The sequence below is a fragment of the Sparassis crispa genome (assembly GCF_003851025.1).
Source record: "Sparassis crispa DNA, contig_000006F, whole genome shotgun sequence".
Taxonomy (NCBI): domain Eukaryota; kingdom Fungi; phylum Basidiomycota; class Agaricomycetes; order Polyporales; family Sparassidaceae; genus Sparassis; species Sparassis crispa.
Genome location: NW_020939753.1, coordinates 1,580,998 through 1,608,734, shown reverse-complemented (window position 1 = coordinate 1,608,734; position 27,737 = coordinate 1,580,998). Strand labels below are relative to the sequence as shown.

The window sequence follows — 27,737 nt, the reverse complement described above, 5'->3', positions numbered from 1 at the left end:
AGGCGGACGAAAGCGAAGTCGCGGCGTCAGAATTAGTGAGTGGACGGGGAATTGAAAAGGAAAACCCCTTGCTAGTAGCATATTCGCGTCAAGTCACAAGTCAGAAAATATTCTTCCATGACGTACTCCAGTCAGTTTGATGTTGATTGGCTTTGTGTCGATAGCGTTGACAGAATTCGCCGAAGAGAGGCTAGAAATGTCGCAACGAGGAAGAACGACTGTAATACTATTCGGCAGAGATACATGCACAAATGTATCTCTTTGCGGAATCATATCAGCAACGTCGAAACTGCTGCCAGTCCTTGCAAAGTTAGAGTTGAAGACGGGCGATCATAAACCAGGGCACGCACGTCTTTGCCCCAAGTTCCAACGGCCGCTACCCTCCCTCTGCGCCGCACCCGAAACTACAATTCCAAGAAACTCCTGGATCGTTTTTTTTGCATATTGGCGGTCCTTCCGTCAGCGGTCTTGGTGAGTTTGGGGCACCCTAGTGAGCCATACACAAGAAAATCGAACCACGCACCTTTCCCCAGGCTAGTATACCTCACCTGGGACCACCCTGGCGTACCGTGGACGTCAGGCGGAGTCTCGGAGGCACGTCACGGCGGCACGTGATCGTGACAGACGCGAGACGCCACACACGGCCCGGCTAGTCCGCTCTCACCGCAACCACTAGCGTGTGCCAGTGCAACCCCCACACAATACCGCTGTCTGATGGGGCCATATTGGGAGCACCTCTGAATATTCTCAGTCACCGATCGTTCCTGCGTGTCGCTGTTCTGAGCTCTCCTCCGTCTACGTCGCCCTGCGAGATGTGCGAGTCCCAGTTTGCACCCTGCGGGACGTCGAGGACATTGCGAGCAATTAATTGCTGGAGCAGTACTTGTCGACAACGAGGCGGACCCTGTACATTATTGCATTCCCTCTCGCCACTTCTCCCACAGGCTCCGCCGTCCCTTGCCTCCCAGTCCCTGGAGAGGCTGACCTACTACCAGTTCCTGACTCCCCGGTCTGCAAAGGAACATCAGGGTATTGCCCGACGCACGATTTCAAAGGTTTCTTAGTTATGGGAAATTTAAGGAAAAGCGGATCGCGGAAGGTGAGCGCCTCCAACATTCTCTCTTCATCGCGCTAATGTCTGTTGAAAGGCGAGATGCAGCGGAAGACGTTCCTCTACGGCGAACAGCTCGTGACCATCCTAGACTTCGAGGAACTTGCGTTGCAGTCTGTGGACCCATCGCTAGAGGTCCGTAAGGACTTAAACATACCCAGCAGCAGAGCTCAATAAGTTTCATTTGGATCCAATTTTCTCAGTGTTGAAGTCAGAGCGCCAACCGCGTTCGTCCATTCAACGCGAGTGTCGTAAGGTTCTCCAAGAATGGGTTCCCCTGAAATCACACAGGACGCGAGCTACCCATTGCCTTCGGGCATCTCCGTTATTTGTACGTCGTCGGTGTTCCTTGTTTCGGTCCAGATGATACTCCCTGCGCAAACTTCTCCTTGGCGAAAACAGAGGAAACTACCATCAGTCACAAATGCTGAAGTTTGCAAAGGAATGTAGATGGCTGGACTTACGCGGCTTGGGCTTCGTGAGCGAAAGATGTACACATTACCATTACACTAACGACCGACTTCGAGGTACTATTCTCAGCATTGCTTCGCCCGCACGACGCTTCCGGCAGCTCCTCCGCCCTCTATCGCCATATTGACTTCAATCGGACGACAAGGGTTGCCTACTTTCAATCCCTGCTTTCCACTGTCGTCCAGCGGCCGCATTGAAGCTTCGTAGAAAGACGTGATTGCAGCCGATCTCCCTCGTTATTCTATTTCTATACCTTCATTCTGTGCTAGACGCCTGGAGCACGACGCGCGAGGTACTGGGGCGCAGGCATCAATAATTTTGAGGTTGTCTGAGACAGAGAACCCGATCTGCTGTGAGTACATGTTAACATTTGTATTGTTTACTCCAGTCTCCGATTTCTGTAAATCAGCTGAATATGCCGAACCTCCGACATCCAAATGCAGTCTATTGGTCGCAAAGCGCAGCAGGCCACAAAGGAAGCATTTTTTCAGAGTGCATTCGCTATAGCAGGATCTCGATACGATGTTTGCGGTGTTGATAAATAGATCGATCACGATCTTATTGGTCCACTGGGAACTCATACATTGTCATCTTGGATCACTTAATAAGTCCGGTCTCAGGCAGATTTTACGCTCGGCGAGTCGCGTTGAAGAACCCTCAAGTGGCACCCCCTAAGACATTCTGAAGTGTACTTGCACTGTTGGATGGTCTCGATAAGTTATCATGGACCAAACGAACACCCGCCAATTGAAAGCCATGGTGCGGGAGTTTCTAGTGGAACGCATGCAGTGACCACTTATGTAACAAGTTCCAGCTCCACCAGTGGATGTTACATGTGCATTCCTGCAGATTTGTATGCTCATATATGCCCCTGATGGTCTACTCCCAACACGTGATGAAAGACACTCGACAGATTAACCTTCTCCACCAGGCCTCGGATAGACATACGGGTACTCGAACGAAACGTCCGCGCACACACCTCGGTTGCACAATGCTTCGACGGCCTCCGTAACACTCGCATTGGCTTCCTGAGGGAAGGTACTGATAGTGAACCTCTGCAGCTCGGCGAAACGTGCTTCCTCGAAGATGCTGAGGAGGTTTGGTGAAGACTCCATTGTGTTTACCCGCAGCCAGAGGTCGTGGATCCGGCTGCTGGGTGCAATCACGCCCAGCATGTGTTCCAGAGCGATTGCACGGGAGCCTCGAAGTCCGAGGGTACGCAGCGATACGCAACTGCGCACGTTCAGCTGCTCTACTGCATGAGGTATTTGTTATTAACATCGCATGGTTAAAAAATCGCGCGACAAAGTACTCACAATCTGATGTAGAAAACGATTGGTCCAGGAACAGTGTCAAGTCCTCCAGAACGCCCCCAACCACCTCCAAGAATTTGCGGACTTGCGGCGTGACGTTTCTTGAAGAATACAATTGGAATTTCCGCAGCGCCGGCTTGAGAGATGCGCATGCGAACCACTCCAAAAGCGACTGTACAAGCGGCTGATCCACATTGGGATCCATAGATACTTCGATAAGCGGAGGAAGCCGCAAGGGTGCGGGTGCGGTGTCTGCCACAGCTGTCTTCGCCGAAGACACCGTCGCACTGATTTTCAATATGTTCAGCCGTGTCAGAGCAGAGACGAGGCACTGGAATTGCCGGGGACTGCGAAACGTGCAGCCGGATAGCGATAACGTGGTAACACGTCCGAACTGCATGAATCCGAAGGGGACGGTATCGGGGTGCATGCATATTCCGTTCCAGTCGAGGTGCTCGATCAGAAGTTCCTGAATGTCTGAGAGTATGTGTCCGAGGACAAGGGGTAGCCGGTGCACCCACCCCGGCTTCGTATCCTGCAGCTCCAGCCTGTGCACGGAGCTCAGAGACCTTTCAACATTGCGGATCCTCGATGCTCGTATGAGCGACTCGAGACTTCTGCGAGTGTCCAGATGAATGCTGTTATACAGGTTGTAGTGACTGCGCGGTAACCAAGTATGACAAGTAAGGGCACATCTGCAGAGTGACGGAGCGTCGTCCCACAAGAAATCAATTATGCGGTCCGTCAACTCAGTTGGGAGACCGGGGATCATCGCGGACATTCACTTGTTGAGCTTGAGCACTGCGCATTGTGAAGAATAAGAATAACAAGTTGAGGCTAACAAGTTGCCATTGAACAGAAGGATGGCAGAGTGCTTCACCTTGTGCGTCAGTCGTCTTGATAAGTATCAGGCCGCAGAAGACTAGGCTGAAAATTTGGTACCGTAAGCGACATATCGCCACATAGAATAAAATATTGAGAAACGTACAGCGAGCAAGTGTCCAGACGCAGAGTGGGCTTTCTTCAGTGGGGGAATGGTGGAAGAGATATGCGACTCGGATACTTATTCGAGGCACCCAACGGTGGACGTGGCAGTGTGCGATAGGCTCGTTCTAACAGTCAAACACAGCCCCGCCCAAATATGGACCTGTTCCTGGAAAGTACGCATCACAAGTCTTCTTGTCTCTGTATGACAGCAGGCATGGGAGCAACTGTCAGTAAGTTGAGCTTATAAAATTATAGCCATGTAAGGGGGGATGTATCCGAGCGAAATGGGGACGAGGCACTGCAATTGGCGAAGAGCGAGCGTCCGCGGATCAAGAATGAAAAGAGCGCGCGGACTATGCGTGGTAGAAGACAGAAGAATATAGAATGCTCAGGCGATTAGCGCCAGCGCGTGAAGGCATATTGATGGCGCGCTGAGAAGGGGAAATGGCGCGCAGGGCATGTGAAATGGGAAGCAGAAGACGAGAGAACCGTGCGATGAGGCGCTGGGGTGCGCAGAGGCAGAGCGCTGGACTGCTGAGGAGAGATATATCAATTGAGTTAAGAGAAATAGAGGTGATACGAGAAGTGTCTCGAGAACGAAGCGAAGAGGAAAGCACGAAGACAGAGGCGACGGACAACACGAAAACAGAGACGTGCGGAGTGAAGGACAGGAAACAAAAATGTACACCGACGAGGACAAGCAGCGGGTAGAACAAGATAGCATGAGAGCCGAGGAAGCCGAGAAGCAGGCGAGGGCTGCACAAGAGGAGGCTGAGGAAGCCTTGGCTGTGGCTGCAGAGGTTGCAGAAGACGCCCGAAACACGCAGGAGGCTGGACAGAAGCTGAAGGTTGAGATACCTCCTGTGGTCTATGTAACGGATGTGACACTGGGTAGGGGAGCCGTCACCTGTCAAATTTCTGGCAGAGAAATCGTAACGGCACCTCGGAGCGAACAGCTTAACTGAAATTGTGTGGACTTCAGATACCGACGGATCCCAAGTGTCCGGTATTGGTACTATATGACACCTCGCGCGGCGTATGCGCTCGAGCACCGTGATGTGGGGAGTGTTGGTGAGCAGGGCTACCGCACCGATATCAAGTGCAGTCAAAGAAAGTACGGATGACGTACAAAGACTGAGGTTTCTTGAACAGGTGGTAATCGTGTTTTTCGTCATGCATTGCTACCAGACCTTCTCTCCCATCTCCGCATCGGCAATACTAGAGTTGACACAGCCAGGCTTGACAGTTGGGATTTCCTAGTTCATCGGAGGCTCAGCGTTCATTATGCGGGCAGAGTCAAGGCACGTACCGGAGGGGGGAGGGAGACAAAACGACGCCGGACTTGAGTGAGCTATGAGCATCCGAAGTTGGCGTAGAAACTACAAGAAGGCACAGCGACAACGTACGAAGATCAAAGTATCCTCAGCGAATGAGAGCGTGGCACTGAAGGTTTTTCGCGCGTCATTGCAGGGCACGCTGCTCTTGGAAAGCCTTCAAATACCTACGCTTTATGAGGGGTACCTTTACAATGAGGTCCGAGGCACCGATATCACCGCTGTGGTTCAAAGATGCACCGGTTGAATCGCCTTCTCAACACCAGCGCGGCATTGACAATAGACTTAGGGCGACAATCCCTAGACTTGCGTGGAGGTCACACTTCCGACCTCGCCAGGGGGTCAGCTGTATATGCTGCTAGACTCAATCTCGCTGAGAAAAATCTCACTATTCACACGCCTCTTTAGAATTTCAACGAAACCTCCAGCACCCTTATCCTACAACCGACCCTATACGGCACGCCGTCGAAGGTACACCATGGTATGACAAAACCACTAGATTCGGATGTAGCGTCGGCGTCGACTACAGCAGCGCGTTGGAGGGGCGGAGAATAGCGTGGGGGGACGGTAGCCTTCGTCGCTGAAAGGACTGCCAGTCGACGATCGGACTGCGAACGGGCAAATTCCGTGGATGACGGCGACGCGGAGATCTCTGGCTGCTGCGTCTCGGCGGGGAGGAAGACGGAGCGTTTGGGCTTGTGCCTGGGCGCAGGTTCGGAGAGCGGGGTGGCGGTGGCTGCGGTGAGGGCGTAGCTGCAGAAGCGGAAATGGGTGCGCCGAAATCGACGTCCTCGGTTTCGCCGTAAATGGATTCACTGAGAAAAGAGATGCGAGAGGTGTCGTCATAGCCATAGTCGGCGCCGGGGCTCTGGAGGTCAATTCGGATTGAGATGCGAGCCGATAACTGGAGAATCAACACCTCCTCCAGCGGATGAGCCGGCTAACACCTTGAGCGGGTAGGGGTGATGTCGCGAGGAGTGTGGCAAGGTGTCCTGTTTGTGCACTAGTAGAAGCATTAAATCATGCATACCTTTCGGCCTCGGGGTTGGCCCAGGGATATCTGACCGTCCGTAGTCATTTGCGGACTTCAGGATGATTTGATAGCGAGGACATTGGACGGTGTAACTCGAAATCACTGCAAGGTCGTTGTGCGGGGATGGCGAGTGCACAAAGGGAGGGACTCGCGACTCGGAGTAGCCGGGCCGTGGCGACTCGCGTCTGTCACGATCACGCGCCTACTACGTGACATGCCTCCCGCCTCTGGCGCCTCATGTCCCTATGTGCCCAGGGTCGTACCAGGTGAGTACTCCTGGGGGAAGTGCATATTTCAGCTATCCTGTTTATACCTGCCTAAGGTGCCTCCAGCTCGTCAACGCTATTAATGGAAGGATTGCCAACATGTAATGACCCAGGTGTTTCTTGGAGTACAATTGTAGTTTCGGGTAGAGGGTGGTATTCGCCGTTGGGACTTGCGGTAAAGACGTACGTGTCCTAACATATGACCAGTTATCTTGGACTCTTACTTTGCAAAGACTCACAGCCATTTACTTCTCATCAATGTAATTCCTCGGAGAGATCCCTGCTTGCATGTATCACTTGTACTCGTGAATACATTCATTCTCCCCCGCCGCGAGATTCCTATCCTCTCATCAGCAAGTGTCGTCTACAACATTGACTCCAGCCAACCGATTTCAGAATGACAATAACTCGAGATGGGCCGAGGAAAGACTCTTGCTCGGTAAACAAGGATATTTTTCTTCAATTCGTTGTCCGTTCGCTGACGATACTGGAGACACTTTACTGAAACCGTGACTTCCCATTCGTCCACACTCTCTGCACAACCCTTCCCAACTACAATCGCTACGATCGCGACGATCGTGGATGCTATGTATGCGGGCTAACCACTAACCCTCTTTCACGTTCTCTGGTCCCGGTCATCCAGCGATTGTCGAGCAGAATACTTGTGAGTAATCTAACTATTGTAGTCCCTCTCCCCTGAACGTCCTGCTCCCCCCGGTTTCCCAGAAAATCGGACTGCTCGACTCCACCTTCTTCACAATGTCAATACCGCGCAGACGTCTCGCCATCTCACCACGCAACGCGAGGACACCGGACAGGTGTCTCAAAACGCACCTCCCTCGACTTCGTCTTCGAAGGGTTTGCCGCTTGTCGAGCGCGAACATCGACGACACGCACACCCTGTACTTTTTCATGCAAAGCGTTTCAGCTGCACGATGACATCGTCTCCCCTCAGTCGCCTGGCATAGAGATCACCTTGCAGGTCCCGGAGTATCGACGGAGGTTTGTCGCGAAGTGAAGACGCAGGTGACGGTGCGCACTACCTTTTCTCTGCATTCCCTCAGTTAACATTCCCCTCGCTGATGCCATACTTATCCGTGACGAACTTTCATTGGCAGCACTTGGCTCTTTCGAGCGCGAGCGCACGGTCGCTCACAATATTAGATAGAACATTGCTTTCCTAGGACTACTGAATTAAATTTCCGATTACCAGGTATGTCCACGCCTGTACGAAATCGATACAGACATTGGGAATGCAGCCAATGTCCTACAGGAGGTGTACTGTGATATTCGTCGGTGTTTGTTCCGCAGTCGCGGACAGCCTTGTGATGTAGCAGGCTGGTAAGGAGCTCGACTCGAGGAACCGTTCGTAGCAGCACGTCCCGTGCACAGACTCTGCACCGGCCCGCGTCCTCATGGCAGGTCGACAGAGTGCGCGCACGGCCTCTTTCAAATTTCATGCAGATATGCGTGCGTCTATCTGCTATTTGCCGTGATGGACCACCCATTTGTTAAGGTTCACCATGTAGGAAGCATGTTTCGTCATGTACCGTTCCTCTGGGCTTGGATGGCACCATCCAGTTCCATCGCTTCCATACACGATAACCTATGCGCGTGCTTTTGATGCAAGGCCATCAACGCACCAAGTATGCATGTTCGAGGCACGTGAGTTGACACCCTGTCTTTTCTTGAGTTCGTCGTCCAACCCCCCTTCCTCCACTCCTCGAGTTCTTCCTCATCCAAACCCCCTCACTCTACACAATGAGCTCCTGGTCCGAACTCGCTTTGCCCGAACTCACCGTGCCCGAACTCGCCCCATCCGAATTTGCCTCTCCCGAACTCGCCTCGCCCGAACTCACCTGGTCCGAGCTCCCCTTTCCCAAACTTCCCTCGTATGAATTTGCCTATCCTGAATTCAACCCGATGAGTTCCTCCCTGCCCGAACCTGCCTTGCCCAAATTCGCCTCGCCCAGTAGGTCCCTATTCCTAAATTCTTGAAGTGTATGACTGACATGACACGTTGTCTCGCATCCTCTAGTTCAGGAAGATGTTCATCCTCGTAGGACGTACGAATGGTACCTTGAACATTGGGAGGCTGCAATCTGGAAATGCATACCGGTACGCCACCTAGATCTTATTCCCCGATCCGAGTATTGACTGCTGTCTGTGCAATGATCAACATTCTCATCCATAGTACATCAAGATACCAAGGCTCCCCCCCGAGCTGATGGACTGCATACTTGACTTTGTGGGCGGCAAGCCAGATTTCAGCTTCCCCGATCAGCAGACGCTGTACAGCTGTGCTCTTGTTTGTCGTGCATGGCTCCCAGCTAGCCGTTATCGGCTTTATGGCTCTAGACAGACTGTGCAATCCAGCGAGCACTTCAAAGCCCTTGTGCGGGCATCGAGGATCCCACATATGGCATGTAGTCTGCGATCGGTGCGCGAACTGCATCTGGAGGATTCAAAGCCTGCATGGGTCCATCGATTACCCTTTGTCCTTGGACAAGTATTCTCAGCAGTCCAGGAGTTGCATATCCGATACATCAGATGGGATGCAGTTGTTATGCATCAACACATACTGCTAATTGGCCTCACTCAGTTTGGATGTATTACCAAGCTGACGTTATCTGACTGCACATTCCGCAATTTCTGCCAACTTCGACGTCTTATCTGTGCACTACCTCGGCTGCAGATGCTGGAGGTGAAGAATTTATCGATGAAGACATCTACGGCATTCCCAATTACTATTGCGGCATCACGATTTTCTGCACTCACCCGACTTTCGCTCTTCTGTGATCATGGTCACAAACAATCACTAAATCTACATTCCGCACTTCTCAAATGGCTGGTATTGATGCCAGCATCCATCTGGAGTCTGCAGTCACTAGCCGTGAATAATTTATTCCGCAGAACTTCAGCTCCTGTGAGAAACTTACTCCAACATGTCGGAACTAGTCTGGAGTCTCTATATTTAGCTCTGTATGCGCTGACTGCCTCTGATGGTAAGTATTATAACCTACATCACAGTGGCATCCTGAGACATAATATCACCCACAGTGCAGGACTTGAATGTCAGCCGTTTCACTGGACTTCGCAACCTCAATTTGCGGTGGGTGCATGGGATGTCTTTGGCAGAGATCCTGCACATCATTTCACCAAATTGCCGCCTCCATGAACTCAGCATAGGGATGTATCTAGGAGAAGTGGGATGCGAGTGGGAGAGTGCGGCCCGTATTCTGGACGAGCAGCAGTTTATCTCACTACGGAAGTTCGAGCTGGCGATTCAAGACAAAACCTTGACCGGGGAAGAGAAGCAGTGCATTTCGGGCAGTCTGGATGCCTTGCGACGGCGAGGTGTCCGTGTGATTGTGGAGCTTACTATGCCACAGCGTTGCCTCTGGGGGGAATGTGAGATCTGGTTGGACGATATCTCCGCAGGCGGCATACAACGTCATATTCAAGCGATACACAGCAAGGGAAACTGGGTTCGGGAGCACTCTGGGGAGTGTAGGTGGAACGCAGAGCAAGGGCTATGCGGATGTCGGATGATGCAGGGCAGCTACGGCAAGCACGTAGCATCGACCCATTTGCGGTCTGCAACCCCGACATGTGACAAGTGCGAAAAGACCTTTGCGAGGTTGGATGCGCTTCGGAGGCACATGAACCGTTGCAGGGGTGTCACTGGTGGTCTGTGAGAAGGTGCACAGAACTACACTACTGTCTGCCAGCGGGGGAAATGGTTTTCATATCACATTAGAAGTTGAAGTACATACGACTGCTTTGTATAACTCATCTGCCCTTATTTTCGTTTCGAGAATATCCAACAACTATACAGCTGAATGACTTCCTCTGTGTGAGAACAACATGGTTTGTACTATGACAACAGTAAACCGACAGCTTGCAGATCCAAATTCACCTCACACAACACGGTGTAATCGTATCCGCCCCCGCGTACTTGCGCTGTTCGAGATCGTAGAGTGGCCTCGCAGCCAGCACTAAAGCCGTAGTACCTGCACAATGTCGGAGGTTAGCTGAAGCACGGGATTTTAATCTAGTCCCGGCTCTCTAAATGAGCTTAGTGGCAACGAGAACAAGTGAAGAGGCTGAAAGCGATAGAGGATGCCTATCAAACGGATTTGCGATACAACGAGGTCCGACGGTGGAGTCCCAGTCTCCAAGTTACTTGCATGGATTACCTGGCCTCAGACACTCTCGGGTATATCGCCGCGCTCGAGGGAGCGCCATGAAGTGGTCCGCCGACAGTAATGCAGTTGTACTCCGCGAATTGTGAGGGAAGGGTATGCAGATCTTGCGGAGAGAAGATGCGCGGCGAAAGAAGTCGGGTGATGTCAATATTGGTGCAGGACCAGCTCTTACTGTGCAGTAGTCTGAATGAAAACCTGAGTCAACTTATGGGCTAGAAGAAGAACACGAATGCACGATGAACTACTTGACTGCAAAAATGCGCGCCTTGAGCTGTTGGTCCGGTTGCATGACAGATCTTGGGCAGTCTTCAATCTTGGATCAAAATAAGCTTAGGAGTCATTGCAGCTGCGAAGGACTCACCGCCTGAGTTTGAGCGACCGTACCCGAAAACAATATCTGCTCGTAGTACATGTTTGCCACGGTCTTTTGGCAGCCGGAAGGCAGGTGGCATAAGTACCGCATTGATGGAGATAAGCGCACTTTTGATACCTAAGCTGCAGACGTGGACACTTGTCCACTGTGACCAACGACCTCACAGACGTGCGAATGGTCAACATGGTACATACCATCCTTTACCTTTCATCATTATCTTGAGAACGACGAATTGACTTCAAGATTGACAGTACGGCCATCCCAGCTGACGAGAGCTGGGGGTAGGTAGGGAAGTTGATGGGAGAAGTGCCGAGGCGTCGTCCGTTAGCACGATTGCACGACGCTGGGCCGATCTATTAGCCTCCGAATTCTGCGTACAGAAATATGACGACTTGCGAACATAAGCATGCTTCGTATCAGGAGGAATCGGAGGAAGTCGAACGATATTTTTCGACTGCGATCGTGAGTCAGCTTTCGTGCGGCAAGCGTGCTGTTGAGATCGCGATGAGAAAGCTTTGCCTTCGAGTGTCTTCTGTGCCTGAGTCTTAGTATCGGGGTTATACCAGTGCACTCTGAGGAGAGCAGAACAACAGATCAGCAAGGTGCGCGACAAGACTGAGAAAAATACCAGCATAAAGGCTAATATGAGCACCTCAGAGAAGCGCGACTTGTAAAACGATTCCGATGCATGTGCGGTGTCTTATTCTCGGTCGCAACGATCTTCTTGAAGATTCGCACGATGTAGTGCACTAGATGTTCTCCTCCATCTCTGCATCGGTGATACTGAAGTCGAGGCTCAACGGTCAGCGGTCGTTAAGGCAGGAAGGGTTAAGGTACATACCAGCGGTAGAGACAGATAAAACGGTGCTGACTTGGGATGTAACTGTCTCAAGGAGGAATTGGAACAAAACACAGGGATGAACTACGAAGAATGAAGCCTTGAGAACTCCTCATTGAAAAAAACCATAACGAAGGTCTACCCGCGTGCCGTGGCAGGGCACATTTCGGATACCAGTAAATTGGGTAGCATTCGGTACACTCGCGGTGGCATAGATTAAAGGAACCCGGTTTAATTCACTTTCGCCAAGGCAGTGCGCAACTTCTACCTACGACAGCCTTAATATTACAAACTGCCAACGCTGCCAGCCGTATGCACTGTTAGACTCAAGCTCTCGGAGAAAAAGTTCACCATTCACACACCTCTTTAGATTTTCAAAAACTCCTCCATACACATATCCCACACCCGACCTTATACGGCACGCCAACGAGAGTACACCATAATCCCCTGGGAGGGAAACCCCCCCAGCCCTGCGCCGACCTCTACGTGGTCCAGGGGACTAGTACCTTGCCATCCACTCGGTTGACAAGGGAAGCTAACAGGCGCAAAGGAAAACATTACGCATACACGAGGCACACCCTCCGTGTCACTCCGGCACCATTTCTCCTGGGATGTGCTACACACGATAATACCTCTCAGTGAGGCCTAACGCATATGATCATTACGCTACCACTCAACCTATAACAACTCGAGACTCACGTCACCCATAAAATTGGGACGACGAACACACATGTTTTCGAGACTTCTCTCACTCAATCATCCCGCTACGTCCGTGCATAAATCGGCGGGTGATCAACAACCACATAAACACATGAAACTAACTCCCCTAGAGCACAGAAAGAACTCAGAATACTACCTCTCTGCTATAGAACATCTCATACTACCCACTTAGCCTTCGGCTTAAATTGCCACGTCACGGTCAGTCCGGTGGATCTACCTAATCGGGGAATATTATATAAGCCACCATGGAAACACACCATGCAACTAGTTCAGGAGGACAAAACGAGACAAAAACAACCACATAACCAAGGAAAATTCACCTAACTTGACCCTTGCATCTGCCACTGAAACCACGTTTATAAAATGGCCGAAACTATACCTGACCAAGTAATCTAGCGCCTCGCACAAAATACGCGACAGACGCGCATCTATCCATATTAAAGTAATGCTGAACATCCCCACGTCCAGAAGCACACAATGTCCACCGACTCACTCTCCTTCTGGTTACCCCCCTTTAACCTAGCCACCAAACCTCCACGGGATGAGTCGCTGCCTCCCAATCCAATCTTCAAATCCATTGAAGGACTATACGTCCCCCTACTGCACCCATCCGATATAACTCCCTTAGGGGAAATTCATCCACGCCTGAACCTATGCACCCCCGGGAGACCCCTCCTTGAATCCTTCACGGGCACCCTCACCCTATGGATTGACAGGCCTCACCGTGTCCCCACGGTAGCAGTACCATGGACAGTCATCTTTCCGACATACCAACCCATCGTAATCGGATCCCTCATTAAAGTCCACCCATTGGGGAAAGGGATCATCACAGAGATATGCTACGTCGGGACTCACAATATCACGCTCAAGATCCCTGAAATGTCTTGAGGAGAAACAATATATGTCTCAGTCAAACACGACTGGACGAAGATCTCTAATCTTCAGATCGCACAATTCTGAAAGCACGTGGCCAAGAACCCCCGAGCAGCCTGTGCAGCCATACCCGGCCCCTAATCTGACACGTGTAAGCACCCGCAGTCGCAAACAACCCCTGACAATCTAACAAAACTGCTCGCAGAGTCCCCTCTTGTTGTACATAACCTGTATATTACACTGTACACACCAACTCTGACCCTCATTGTCCTCTACCACCACAACTCCCGGAATCCAACCTGAACCTCGAAAGGTGCCAGTGCTGGCATCAATCTAGATCGCCGTCTGATGACACGTCAGACTGACCGTCCCTAACCGGAAACAGCAAGGGATCGCTGCATCAACGACAAGGATGAGGATGATGAGGACGATGAGGATGATGACACCGAAGCCAAAACCCACAATACTCCCCCCTTGAACCCACAATGACATCCCCAACTTCAAGGGGTACCTACTGTGTATGTATCGAATACAGTCCGAACAACGACTTACCCCCAAAACATACATGCTGAGTATCACCCAATTCCAAGCATTACCACATCCCTAACGATGTCTCAATGCAGGGTCATGGCACGACAGATGCACGTTGCTGCCACACTCACACCGACACAACATTCAGGTAACCACTCAATCCGCTCAAGCCCAGAACTAAAGGAACGGTGGTCACTCTTTCCCCACAACATCTCCCGCTTTCTCCCAATGACTCACACTCATCAACAATCTGCTCGTCTGGCAGCAGCCCGCCAAGAAAAGCAAGCCCTTGCTGGCCACGAAGACATAGGTAGATCCAACCAAACAAACACCATCCCCTCTGACGAAAATTTTAGAATCTGCAGATACTGCTCTACAAGGCCCTACGAATTTCTCTAGAGTCGGCCGTTATGCTCGCGAATCCACCTTGATGGCACAGGAGGGCCCCGCACTGAATGAGGGTAACCAGACTGCTCCCTCTGTCATGTTGACCAAACTGGCCCCCATGTATGTGAACATTGCAGCTCACCCCCCTCTGGCCGCTCTCATCCCATCTCAAGCCCCGATGACTACGCAGCTGCTGCAGCAATCTATGGCTCTCCAGCCCGTAGACGCGAAGCATGCTCGCCTTTTGCAATGACCCCCCGGTGCTAGCTGCCCCAGTGCCCCAGGTCTTGATGAGATTCCACTGGCAGAGCTCCTCACCCAAATCCAAGGCCTTCCCCCTACACAGCAGACACAGGCTGTAGAGGCCCTCTCCAAGTACATAGGAGCACGAACAATGTCAGGTCAGACTGGCCCCCCGAAGGCGATGACCACCACACTGAGTGATCTCGCCGATGAACAGGAGGGAAATCAGGTGAATGAACGCGACCCTCCCACTGAAGGAATCGCAGCCAGGAACAGAATGATCAAGCTTGCTCTTGAGGAGCAGATGTCAGAGACCCACAAGCTGGTCTGATGCTAGAGGATGAGGCAGACACGTGGAGACACATGGAGATGGTCCATCCCCCCCTATAAATACACTTACGTATGCTCACCCTACCTAGCTCATCCCCGACGACCAGATATGGGTGCAGCCCATTACTCCAGTCCACCAACCCTGAGCGCCACCCGTCGCAGCGAAGAATCAACAGGACAGAGCGATCTCCCTGACAATCTCCTCCCTGCTATCTGACTCTGAGGAGAGGACCCCTTTTGCCCATCCTCTCCCCTAGAGGAGCACACTCAGGACCCTCGCCGTCGTAGCTTCTGCTCCCTGATCGCTCAGATAGCGAACGGACCTGCCACGGTCAGCACTGAGGCTCGGCAGGTGATTCCCCTCTCTGAGGCTGGACCTGCAAATCTAACCTATACCCTACTGAGACTCGAGGATACACCGCACCCATGCACGAGACGCGTTCTCAATGTCCCGAATGCCGCGAATCTTATAGCGCAGATCACCACAGCCAATTTGCAGCCGACGATGCAGCAACCCACCATGGTCTTACCCGCCTCCATGCTGATGCTCACACCGACGCCGACGGAGGGCTTCCCCGAGATTCATGGACACCAGCTATTTTTCTTCCTAGACGGCCTAGCCCTGGACCTCCTCGACGCCTGGTGCAAACGTAACATGGTTCACATCGCGATCATTATCAGGAAAATCACTTTTTCCCTGAGAGCACATGAGGAAAGTCAATCTTTCCCAGGATGTCTCAGAGCGATCAAGGGGGCCTGAGAGCAACTCAGGCTGATACAGGAGATTGCACAACTCCTAGGGTGTCCGAGAGAGTCATAGATGCTCCCAGTGCATTCACTTAATTTTACACCTATGTTAAGTGAAGTTTCTATATACTATTGACTACGGTGTAGGTATCTACTTGCATCAGAGGCAGTCATGCAGGGTGCCATGCACTACCATCAAGGATGACGGACTCTAACGAAGTAAGACAGTCTGAGGACAGACAGGCACCATGCTTGAGTGAGCACAATGCCCGCGTGCCACATCATGACCAGCTGCAGAGCACGTGTCCACATCATCGGAGATGTGGTGAACTTGGCGGGCACGCCGTGGGTGAACACCAGTAGGTCAGAAATGAAACCCATGCTGAACAGGAACGTGAATATGAGCTAGAATGGAGAATGGGAGAGCGGATAATAGAGAGAGAGAGTGGTGGTTGTGCTACATAGCAGCGACAGTGGAAAAGCCTTATGTAGTTGGGCAGCATGCAGGGCGTGAGCGGAGATGGCGGGCACACACCGCGCTGCCCACACCTCCATTTCCTTATCGACGCACACCTTTCAGTCATGTTACCTGAACTGAACTCCCATTTACCCTGACATTGTCATGAACTGGACAGCCAGCGGACGTCGGCCCATTGTCACCATGTTGACCTCTACCAGCAGTGGGCCCATATCTTTCATGTGTGGGATACTAGCAGTGGGCCCACCGCTAGTGTTCTTCTCCCAGTGCTCGGCCCACTAGCAGGGCATATTACAGTGTTGTAACCGTTAAGCAATGGGCCCACCGCCACAGGTCAGAGGGTGGGACGACGCCAGAGCATGTTATCGCCATCGATGGGCCCACTGCCAAAGTATGATCAATGAGCAGTGGGCCCATCGCCACAAGTGTAAGATGATGGATGGGCCCACCGCCAAAGGTCAGAGTGTTGGCCATGGCCAAAGCATGTTTGTCTGAGCAATCGGCCCACCACCAGAGTATGACGAATGAGATGACGGATGGGCCCACCGCCAAAGGTCAGAGTGTTGGCCATGGCCAGAGCATGTTTGTCTGAGCAATCGGCCCACTGCCAGAGTATGACGAATGAGCAGTGGGCCGATCGCCCAGAGTGTAACCTGAAGGATGGGCCCACTGCCAAAGGTTAGAGAGTTGACAATTGCCAGAGCATGTTATCGCCAGCAGTCGGCCCATCGCCAAAGCACCCTCAGTGAGGGCCTTACTGCAAGCACCCATGGGATAGGTCATCACCAGGACATGTTTCCGCCAGCAATTGGCCCACCGCCAAAAGCCAGTGGGTTGGCCAATGCCAGAGCATGTTTGTTTGAGCAATCGGCCCACCGTCAGAGTATGACGAATGAGCAGTGGGCCGATCGCCCAGAGTGTAACCTGAAGGATGGGCCCACCGCCAAAGGTTAGAGAGTTGACAATTGCCAGAGCATGTTATCGCCAGCAGTCGGCCCATCGCCAAAGCACCCTCAGTGAGGGCCTTACTGCAAGCACCCATGGGATAGGTCATCACCAGGACATGTTTCCGCCAGCAATTGGCCCACCGCCAAAAGCCAGTGGGTTGGCCAATGCCAGAGCATGTTTGTTTGAGCAATCGGCCCACCGTCAGAGTATGACGAATGAGCAGTGGGCCGATCGCCCAGAGTGTAACCTGAAGGATGGGCCCACCGCCAAAGGTTAGAGGGTTGACGATTGCCAGAGCATGTTATCACCAGCAGTCAGCCCATCGCCAAAGCACCCTCAGTGAGGGCCTTACTGCAAGCACCCATGGGATAGGTCATCGCCAGGACATGTTTTCGCCAGCAATCGGCCCACCGCCAAAGGTCAGAGGGTTGGCCAACGCCAGAGCATGTTATCGCCAGCAATCGGCCCACCGCCAAAGGCCAGTGGGTTGACGATCACCAGGATATGTCATCGCCACCAATGGGCCCATTGTCACATACAGCCCTGCAGTTTCCGGGTGCATTGGTGGTGATGACGTGCTCTGGTGATCGCCAATCCTCTGACCTTTGCCGGTGGGCCCATCACTCACCAGCACTCATGGCGGAGGGCCAATTGGTGGCGAAAACACAGCTTGGCGATGGCCAACCCTCTGACCCTTGGCAGTGGGCCCTTTGCTGGTGGAGCGATATTCCCATGCAGTGAAGCTTTCACTCAGGTCCTTTGGCGATGGGCCAATTGCTGGCAACAACATGCTTTGGTGATGGCGAGCGCAGTCCGCCCATCTGAAGAGTACACTGGAGGAGCGATGGGCTTTAGAGCTTAGTGATGCAGAAGTGAATGTATCCATTTTGTACTGGTATACAAGCTGTTACATAGCGGTCATATATTGCTAACACCAGAACGCTCAAAGACACTAGTTCAGTTGCTGTGATACGCCTTGCCACGAATGTCCCTCAGAATGTACCCCATTTGGAACACGGTCGAGCTGGCATTGAGGTTCGCAATGTGCATATCCTCAGTGAGGTTGAGCTCACGCTGAAGACGTACAATGCGCTCCTGCAACATGGCGCGACGACGACTAACCGCAAAGCTATCACCTTCGTCATCGTCCACTATGAATAAGGTCAACATCAGGCTGAAGGTTGCCAGGGATGTACTCACTGGAACTGTCTGCCTCTGCTGCGATCTGCGCAAACGATCTACCGAGGCGGGCCACTTGTGAGCCAGAAGCGGCATTCGTCTCTCCAGAGACTGCCATTGGCAGCAGCTGTGTGGTATCTGGGAATAAGCCTGGAACCTGTTCCCAATGGGTGGGACGATGGATCGGCAGCTCATCTGGAAGTGCTGCCAGACTTGGCATCCTGGAAGTAACAGTGACTGGCTCGATGCTGCCTTTCATATAGTGAATGACAGGTGCATCGTGGCGGAAATTGCTGTCATCGAAAGTGCGAGCTGGCGAGTGAGAGGGCGCCGATGGCAGAGGCGGTGGACTTAAAACATCGTCCAACAAAGGCCGCCTCTTTGGAGGCGAAGTGCTGGGACTATTTAGCCACTGGACCTGGCTACGCACAGGCATCGCACCAGGGCTGTCTATCACCAGAGCTCGCCGTCGTCCTGGCATGGTGGGAGGACTATTGTCAAAGTCCAGCAGTTTCGGCACTAGTTCCGTGTCAAGTGTCTCATCCACCAGCATGCCCCTCGCCATCAGCGTGCTTGCTTGACTATCGAAGTGGATGGATGTACGTGGCGTAGCGTCAAGGGGCTCAGCGATGAGCGATCATCGAGGGAGTTGGGAGGTGTCAGAAGTGCGAAAGTCGAAAGTGTGAGCTGGTGGAGGAAGGGGAGTAGCTTCCAACAGGGCACGTCGAGGGATTGGCGAGATGCCAGGAGTGTCGAAGTCGAACATTCCACTGGGCGCAGTGGGGGTGGAATCTGAGATGAGTGCACGCCTATGGATTGGCAAACTGCCACGACTTTCATCCCAAGCTGGCGCCAGAGGGTCAGGAATAAGTGCGCGACTTCCCTCCACAGGCACCACAGATCCAGATGACGCCTGTACCTTTGGCGAGGCGTGGCAGTGAAGATGCTCATGTGGCGAGTTGGATGGCGCAAATGGAGCTGCCAGAGACGGGGTAGTGTGGCGGGGCGTGAGGGGTGTCTGAGAAGCAGAGTGGAGAGGCAAGGAGATGTGGGCAGATCCAGGAGAGTCAAGGAGATCCGAAATGAGTGGACGACGGGGCTCAGCGATACTATCCTCCTCATCCGACTCGCCCATCGTAATGTCCAGCGTGTCAGGAGGTTCCGCGTCACTGGCCATGGCAGGTAGATTGTGGCGAGCAGACAAGTCTTCGATCAGTCCTGGATCGTGGGAGATCAGTTGTAGAAAGGGGATTGATATGACATAGAAAGGTCAGATAACATCACAAAGGAGTCAGATTCCACAAGGAGAGCAATAGAACTTACTGTTGGGAGCCATGAGAACTTGCGGCAGGTCACACTGACCTTGAGAGACTTGAGAAATCGCGCAAGTCCAGCGATCACGTGCAAAGCACGTGGTCGCGTGGTGTGTGAAGTTGAACTTGGTGCAGATCGCGTCTGCCAGCTCATAGCGTCGTCTGCTCCGCCTCCGCTGTACTGCAACCTCTGCTTTTGAAACACCCTCACACTTTCTTCTGCCAAGCTCACCATGCCTCTGGATATCGACCCCAACTATGTTCTGCAGGCCGCGCGACTGACGGCCATTGTTGCAGCGGCGCCTCGCCAGGACGACCCTCGCTATCTGGACTGGGAGACGAGGATTTACCTCGAAGTGGTAAGTCATCGGTCGAAGGTCTGGCATGCACTTACCGAATATGCCACACAGAGTCGGCTTGAAAAGAGTTTCCCGCAGCCCTTGAAGTCATTGAGGATGCCTGGGATCGTCATCAGCGCGTTGCTGGAATTCACCCGGGCATACCAGCAGAAGGCCCTGGCGCGGCTGGACCACATATCGAACGACGACGAGAGGATATACAAGAGGTACCCTCTGGCTGTGCGCGAGTATGGGGAGTGTGAGGACCTGGGAAGGCAGTGGTGGACTGAAGGTGAGTCACAAGCGTTGTGAGGCGTCGAGCGACACACTGACTGCACCAGATCCATATTGCAAGCTGCCACCAGTGAAGAGTATGCCAGCGGAGGGCTGGGGCAATGTGCCAGCCGATGACGACACCCAGGGATGTGGCGAGGAGGACCTGGCTACTGGGGACCTCGTCACCAAGGGGAAAGGCAAGGAGAGAGCTGACAACGACGTCGGGACAGGCATGGTGGGTGAGCGTATCGTCCACGTGGAGGCGGGGGAGGACAAGAGAAAGGGCAAGAGCAAGGAGAAGGCGCAGGGGAAGGCGGCGCATGCGATGAGCGAGGAAGAGGATGGGGGAGAGGGAGAGGGAGAGGGAGAGGGAGAGGAGCAGGAGGGCGAGGACGACGATGATGCCGACAGTGATGAGGACGACGATGCCGACAAAGATGACGACGATGAGATGGTGGAAGACGTGCCGGGTGCAGGCCAGCCTGAATCCATCGAGGTCGATGCGGTGTCGCCCCCTCCGCCAACTGCCAGACCAATATCGATCTCGCCAGCTGCCTCATCACTCCGAAAGCGCAAGGCGGTCATCACAGAGTCGAGTGAGGAGAGTGAGAACGAGGAGGCGGCTCCGAAGGCGAAGCGGATGAAGCCGATCGAGGTCGCAAAGGAGAAAGGCGAGGCCCCGACCACCTCTGGCCGAGCACAGCGTGCGCAGAAGAGGATGGCGCAGACCGAGGTGGAGGGCTCAAAGGTGAGCACGAAGAAGAGCGGGAAGAGGAAGGCGAAGGAGTCAAGCGATGAAGAGGAAGTACCGACCATCAAGCCGCCAAAGAAGAAGCGTGCGATGAAGGAATACAAGAGCAAGGAGTTCATCGAAAGCGAAGACGAGACTCCGGCACCGCCTTCCAATCTACCCGCCAAGACCGCAGGGGACTCTAACGACGGTGTTGTGAAGACGAACGCCCCTGCCAAACCTGTCAAACAGACAACGAGGATGACGGTGACGCCTCATGTCGCACCGAAGGCGAAGGGGAAGGGGAAGGGGAAGGGGAAGGCGACGGCGAAGGGGAAGGCGACGGTGAAGGGGAAGGCGAAGGTGACAGTGTCGCAGAAGGACATGTGGAAAAAGACGTCCACCCGCGTGTCTGACTTCATGTGGGCACATGCAACAGATTTGGTGAGTAACGATCTTGTGAGACATTGACCTGTGCTAATGTTCCTGCAGCTCGTCCCTTGCATTGGCTGCCAGGAGAAAGAGTGGCCATGCAAGCTCAACACTGCCAACTTCAGTCGCTGCCTCGAATGTGCAGCACGAGGCGTCAGTTGCAGCATCGCGCCGAGGAACACGGACGGCGTGCCCCTGCGAGGAAACTCACACACCGCACAGCGTGAGTTCCAAGAGATGTGCGCAGCACTGGTGGTAGAGGACAAGCCACTGCCCACGTCGTCACCTCCATACAACGTCAAGGTCGACTCCGATGAGCCCGACGGTGCAGAACCCATGGTCATGGGAGCGTCGAAGCGTAAGCCGCCGAAGAAGACCAAGACGCGCAATGCTGCGGCATCCAGCTCCAAGGTCAAGGGTGGCGAGGAGGTCGAGGCGACGAAGCAGAAGGCGACCATCATGCCTTATGAAGCCAACGCTGAAGGCGAGGCCTCAGTGGAGAAATCGTCGAAGTCCAAGCGCGCTGCCAAGTCCGCCACCGCCACTGGAGCTGTGGCTCTGTCCAACTCTGGCGAGGTTGCCAACTCTGGCGAGGTCTCCAAGTCTGGCGCACCTGCCAAGTCTGGTGCGGTCGCCAAACCTGGTGAAGGTAAGAAATCAGGACCCAAGGCAAAGCCGGTGAGGAGCCAAAACTCAGGTGCGCAAGATGGTGGCGAGGTCACCAGGACCTCAGTACGTGAGCTGGATGAGGTCCCGCCTGCCAAGTCTGTTGCGAAGGAGGGCGGGCAGACGACAAGGGTGGCGATGGGAGGTCGCTCGGGCCCAATGGTGCCCGTGATCACCAGGAAGGCGAAGGCGAGTGCTCCCAAGGCAGCAGCCAAGATGCCTCTGGCGGAAGGCGATGGCATGGAGGAAGCCGCCAGGCTGGCAATGGAGGCGGTGCGGGCTATGGCCTTCCAAACAGGGCCAGCTGCTCCGCCGCAAGCTAGCAGCAGCAAGCGCATGCTGACACCAGTCGCTGACGAACCAGAGGATGCGCCAGAGTATCAGGCAGAGGTGGCGGAGGATGAGGTAAGCAGGACATCTTGTCGCAGCTGGAGTCGATGTAATCATGAAACAGCGCGCGTCCTTGGAGCGGCCACACGACGATCGGCGGCGTTCGCTGCTGATGCCCCACGAGACGAGTGCAGGAGCTGCCGAGGTGGCACAGGAGGTGACGCCCTCCCTGGAGATATCCAAGGCATCGAAGGGAGCGAAGTCCTCCACATTGGCGAAGGCAGGACATCTCGATGAAGGGCAAAGGCCAGCTAAGAGGGGCGCCCCACTGGACCGCAAGGCAGTGAAGAAGGAGGCGGAGGTGAAAAGGGATGCGAAGGCGAACCGCCTCAGAGCAGTGCCTCCAACCAGCAAGGGTAAGTGTGCCCGCCACAGCTTCTAATCCATGCAGTGCTGACCAGGGATACAGCACCCCACTTGCGCGACATCCAGCGAGTGTCTACAGGAAGTCCCGCTCTGGTGAACGAAGGCGACACTCCCAGTGGCGAAGAAACCTTGCAGTCATCCAACGATGACTGCGCGAATTGTGCCGAGTTGCGACAGGAGTTCCTGGCGCACAAGGACGGGATGGAAGTCCAATTCCAGGAGAGGATGACGGACCTCAACACTGTCAAGGCAGAGATCACAGCAGCACTCCAGCGAATCAACCCGCCATTCGCATTTCAAGAAAATGCCCGGAGCATTCGCGAAGAGGTCAAGTTGGCGATGGAGGAGTTTTGCAGGCCGGTCACCATCGAGCTTCAGGAGAGCGTGAAGTTGGCGGTGGCGGACCTCGTCGCCAAGCGACATTGCCTGCCAGAGCTCAAGGAAAAGGTCAACAGGTTGGAGCAAGGCGCGAACCAGACGGTGAGCCAAGCGGATGTCGACAAGCTGCAGGGCGAATTGGCCGACCTCCATCATTCGATGAAGCTCCAGGCAGTGTGGTCAGACAGCATGGAGAAGGAGCTCAGGTCTTCGGCGGCAGAGGCAATCGCTCAAGCGAGCAAGCTGGAGATGGAATTGGCGCTCGCCAAAGAGGATTCGATGGCGGTGGCGACGTCCGCTTTGGATGAAGCGAAGAAGGTGGGGAAGGAGGTGGCGACGGCGAGAGAGGAAACCTCGCTGGTGGCGAAGTCTCTGGACGCATTCCGAGAGAAGGTCGACTCCGCCATGGTCTTCACCGCCTTTCGCCCAGATAGACACAATGTGTAGTCATTAGAGTATTGATATACATGCTTTTTAACCTAGCATGGAATCTCCATGCACTCGATTCGCCACTGCCACTCCAAGTCAACTGAATGCCTGCTGAAGTTCTTGCCAACTCCCCTCACCAGTGCCACCATCTCCATGGCTTTACCTATGTAGATCTATGGGTCACATTAAACAATGTGGAAGCCTACGAGTCTACTTTGAACTGGAGTTATATTGTCAAGGTCTGGTGCCGCCACTGCGGGTCTTGCGACCTGCGCCAACTTGGCCACTCTCTTTCACTTTGGCGGCTGCTTTCCCCAGACGGACCGGCTTCAGCTTGGTTTCTCCCTTGTCCTTGACCTCCGGGGTCTGAGGCAGAGCTCGTCTTCGCTTTGTGGGAGGCTTGTCACCATCATCCGAGTCCTCGGCCCTCGCATTCTTCTTCCTCGGCGAGGCCACTACCAACTCGTCCCGAGTACCACGTCCACGCTTCCGAGGTGGCGGATTGTCTTCACCAGAGCTGTCTTCGCCATCGGGCTCGGGACGTGCTGGTTGACGTTTCCGCTTTGGATCAGGAAGCTTCTTCAAATCTTTCACAGCTCCTAGTGGATGCTGACTGCGGGTATTCTTGGCAGGCGACTCATCCATCGCTTGACGCTGACTGCGAGTGATCCTGCCGGGGATATTACTCTGAAGGGCATCAGTGATCAACCTTCCCTGGAGCACTTTGGCTTGACCTGACAGACTGTCTTTCGTGGCTGCGGCCTTCCTCATCTTAGGTATAAACGAAGGCGGTGGCGGTCGTTCAGCACCACTGCTAGGTATGGACAAGTGTGCATCGTCCTCTTCGCCATCGTCAGAGGCCCCACCACTGGTCTCCTGGCTCGGCCCTTCGTCTCCTCCACTTGGAATGATTGGTTTGTCAGCCATGGGGGCAGGCTGGTGAGCCTTGTGAACTTTGGCAGCAGTAGCAGCGCCATCGTGAGTTCTTGCAGAGGCATCACCTTCCTGCTCCTCCTGGCCCCCAAGGCCATCGCCACCTTGTGGGGCACCGCGTATGGCAGGCTTGCTCACTGGCTTCACCATGGCATGGGTGACGTTCCCTTCCACCATGTCCAAGGTAATGATCTCGCAACAGCAAAGCAGCTGCTCTACTGCGTCAAATGAGATCGCCGAGTTCACCACATAGTCGGAAAGGTTGGTCGGTTTGCCCTCCTCAATGAACTGAGATCATGTGAGGTCCCTCAGCACCATACCAATCATGAGTGCAGATTGTTGTACGCCCTGTGGATGTAAGAACCGATATTTTGTCAGCCATGGTTTGTCGCCCAACCAGTTCTCGACGATGTCAAAGTTGTCCACCACATGAAATGACGGCGGGAGGTAGCGCTGGCCATATGACCATTCGCTCCAGGGAATCGGATCATACCTGGCAAAACGATACACCTGGGGCTATATGATGGATGATCAATAGTGGCTATGAATCCCCACGAAAGGAGCTCACCACAGTCGCAATCTTGACTTCCTTCAGCATATCCTGGTATCGCGGTTCGACGGAAAGGGTGGCGAGAAACACGTCTCTCCTTTTCACGAGGTGGGGCACAGTACTCCCCACAGTACTCCCGCCAGTGAGACGTGGGGCTCGGCCTTGAAGCTCAAGCCTGAGCTCCTTTGTACTGGGCTCCAGTTCACTCGATGCTTCATCGGTCTCCTCTGTGTCAAATCTGTGCAGTTCACCCAGAGGAAGGTCTTGGAGACCTCGCTTTGCCTTTGTCTTGGCACCGCTGCTACCACTCGCTTGAGGTGCACCACCATTGTTAGCCTTACGTCCATTGGTGGTGGCGACTGCCTTGCCCTTCACTTTATTCGCAATCACGCTCTCGCCATCCCCTGAATCTTCATCGCTGGCCATATCTTCTTCGGAAGCCATGCTGGGTATATCTGGCGAACTCCGATCAGAGTCTTGGCTGCTTCTGGCATCATCTTCCGAGTCGTATGCATCTTTCGTCTTGCATTTACGCCCACCGCCTTTGGCTCCGCCAGGGGCCGCTTTGCCCTTTGTCGCCTTCGATGCCACCTTTCCCGTGACCTTGCGCACAGGTTTACCCTTCTTCTTCGCCTTCCCCGCCTTCTTAGGTGTGAGTGCTTCTTGGACCTCATGTTCAGATCCTTCTTCTAATGCCTGTGCTGATCCGTCAAGTGGTGGAAGAGGATCATACTTGGCGGGAGCAGCTTCGCCATCCTTGTCGAAGTACTGGGTGAATCGCATGGTCTGCTCAGGTCCATGTTCCTCTTGGCGTGCCCACCAGTGGTCGAGGAGGGCACAAACGGGAACACTTGTCATCTTTGAGGGATCGATCCACTGGAAGTTCTCAGGTAGCATCTCTGCTGGAATAACCTCATTGATGTCGTCTATGCTGTTCAGCTTCGTCCATGGTGACTTGCAGTTCCGAACACCCTTCGCCAATGCTGTAAACTGGTCAGCATCTCTCAACACTGAGTGGGAGTGTCATACCATAGTGATGATTCATGAAGTCTCGAACTTGTACCTTCATCACCTTGAGAGGCGCTTCCGCCATACCTTCGGGCACCGAGGGGAGCAGAGGAAAACCATTGGCCATCAACCGAATCTTGTCCATGGCCCGCATGCAATCGGCAGGTGTCTTCTTCACCGTCACCGTAGTCTCAGTCACATCTAAGAAATCAGGTCAGTGTGCCAGCGACAATGCAACTGAGGTCTTCTTACCATATTCGCCTTTGGCCCACTCAGAGAACACCTTTGCTAGAGGCTGGTAAGCACGCAGCCACCCAGGATAGGCCCCGAATGGAGTTCCATTGGTGATGGCGTGGTTGACCTCCACCCTTCACTCGGGGGTTAGCAGATGGCGACAGTCGGATGGTCTACACTCACATCTCTACCTTCAGACTCCCCGCTTCCTTTGGATATGCTAGCATGAATGCCATGCGAATGCCCATGGTGTCCCACATAGTCTTGGCAAACTTCTTCAGATATTGCATCATTCGCTGCTCCCTCAGCCTGTCTTAGGTCAGGATTTGCCTTATGCTATGTGACAGGAGGTACGCACTTCATTTTCATCTTATCATCCAGAGTGCCATTGCGCCAACTTTTCGCCTTTTCCTCATACACCTTCTGCTCCTCCTCGGACAGTTTTGCCCATTTGGCACTCCATGCAACTCTCCACACCTTGGAGACATTGCAACCCTTATCTGCCGCGAGTGCTCGCGCGGCCTCAGTCACCTTGTCCCTCTCCAGCGTATCCCACACCTTGAAGGCATTGGGCTTGCCAGAAACATGCATACGCTTTTTCGTCACTTTCTCCTGCGCATGGCAGGCGTGGTTATTGAGCCACTCTCGGATTTTCTGCGGTGAGAGTTAGTGGGGACCTCACAGACATGAAACACTGCTCACAGTTTCCACAATGATGTCGTCATAATTTGACGTGTCGACAAACTGTGTCTTCAGCTTCTGGCGCAAGCTCTGAACCAGAGTCTTACGTCCCTTGGCATCTGCCATGTCATAAGACCGCAGCTTCTCAGAGAGTATGGGCTGATGCTCCGTCAAAATTACAAATCTCGCCGGCATGCTTTCTCGATGTCGAGGATGAGATTTTTGTGTTGGGACAGTGAAGGGGGTCGATAGTTCAACGGGCAGCGCTCTGTCCATTTCCTCATCGGCCACCCACAACTCAACATGCACGTGCTGATGGCCCATTTGGGCTTACACCAATTACCCTCCTCGCCATGGTGTGTGGTGACTGCTGAAGCATTGTATGTGTATTTTTCGCAGTGGCGGGAGGTGGTAGTAGGTATGCACTAGCATTCATGCCTGGTGAAAGGCAATGTTGAATGCCGCTTCTATGGCAGAGCACACCACGCCAACTTCATCTCGCGAATGCTGGGCAGAGGCAATCTGGCGATCATCTGCATGCCAATCTGTGGGATAAAGGGCTTCCTCGGAGTTAGGCTTGGCCAATTAGATGGTGATGACGAAGGGCCCAGACATGGCGGACCACCCGGCCCGTGATCCGGCA

The 27,737-nt window shown here is 53.6% G+C and overlaps 8 protein-coding genes across 8 annotated transcripts; 4 read left to right on the top strand and 4 right to left on the bottom strand.

Annotated features, from left to right (window-relative positions):
• Positions 1–2,496: 2,496 nt before the first annotated feature.
• On the bottom strand, positions 2,497–3,667 carry SCP_0705540 (hypothetical protein; the record flags this gene model as incomplete). Its single annotated transcript, XM_027760479.1, has 2 exons — positions 2,497–2,837; positions 2,899–3,667. The coding sequence occupies 2 exons, from the start codon at positions 3,665–3,667 to the stop codon at positions 2,497–2,499; spliced, it is 1,110 nt and encodes a 369-aa protein (XP_027616280.1).
• Positions 3,668–4,562: 895 nt separating this feature from the next.
• Positions 4,563–4,847, top strand: SCP_0705530 (hypothetical protein; the record flags this gene model as incomplete). Its single annotated transcript, XM_027760478.1, has 1 exon — positions 4,563–4,847. One exon carries the CDS (start codon positions 4,563–4,565, stop codon positions 4,845–4,847), a length of 285 nt encoding a protein of 94 aa, XP_027616279.1.
• A 3,429-nt stretch (positions 4,848–8,276) lies between these two features.
• SCP_0705520 (hypothetical protein) lies at positions 8,277–8,672 on the top strand (the record flags this gene model as incomplete). Its single annotated transcript, XM_027760477.1, has 2 exons — positions 8,277–8,487; positions 8,554–8,672. 2 exons carry the CDS (start codon positions 8,277–8,279, stop codon positions 8,670–8,672), a joined length of 330 nt encoding a protein of 109 aa, XP_027616278.1.
• Positions 8,673–14,286: 5,614 nt separating this feature from the next.
• On the top strand, positions 14,287–14,698 carry SCP_0705510 (hypothetical protein; the record flags this gene model as incomplete). The annotated part of the gene is made up of 2 exons (XM_027760476.1): positions 14,287–14,368; positions 14,424–14,698. 2 exons carry the CDS (start codon positions 14,287–14,289, stop codon positions 14,696–14,698), a joined length of 357 nt encoding a protein of 118 aa, XP_027616277.1.
• A 3,450-nt stretch (positions 14,699–18,148) lies between these two features.
• SCP_0705500 (hypothetical protein) lies at positions 18,149–18,851 on the bottom strand (the record flags this gene model as incomplete). The annotated part of the gene is made up of 2 exons (XM_027760475.1): positions 18,149–18,342; positions 18,392–18,851. The coding sequence occupies 2 exons, from the start codon at positions 18,849–18,851 to the stop codon at positions 18,149–18,151; spliced, it is 654 nt and encodes a 217-aa protein (XP_027616276.1).
• A 156-nt stretch (positions 18,852–19,007) lies between these two features.
• On the bottom strand, positions 19,008–19,706 carry SCP_0705490 (hypothetical protein; the record flags this gene model as incomplete). The annotated part of the gene is made up of 2 exons (XM_027760474.1): positions 19,008–19,588; positions 19,694–19,706. 2 exons carry the CDS (start codon positions 19,704–19,706, stop codon positions 19,008–19,010), a joined length of 594 nt encoding a protein of 197 aa, XP_027616275.1.
• Positions 19,707–19,916: 210 nt separating this feature from the next.
• Positions 19,917–23,706, top strand: SCP_0705480 (hypothetical protein; the record flags this gene model as incomplete). The annotated part of the gene is made up of 6 exons (XM_027760473.1): positions 19,917–20,042; positions 20,094–20,313; positions 20,363–21,471; positions 21,520–22,530; positions 22,580–22,871; positions 22,925–23,706. 6 exons carry the CDS (start codon positions 19,917–19,919, stop codon positions 23,704–23,706), a joined length of 3,540 nt encoding a protein of 1,179 aa, XP_027616274.1.
• Positions 23,707–23,922: 216 nt separating this feature from the next.
• On the bottom strand, positions 23,923–27,220 carry SCP_0705470 (hypothetical protein; the record flags this gene model as incomplete). Its single annotated transcript, XM_027760472.1, has 8 exons — positions 23,923–24,909; positions 24,967–25,137; positions 25,190–26,154; positions 26,201–26,380; positions 26,432–26,547; positions 26,597–26,722; positions 26,772–27,067; positions 27,116–27,220. 8 exons carry the CDS (start codon positions 27,218–27,220, stop codon positions 23,923–23,925), a joined length of 2,946 nt encoding a protein of 981 aa, XP_027616273.1.
• Between the last annotated feature and the right edge of the window lie 517 nt (positions 27,221–27,737).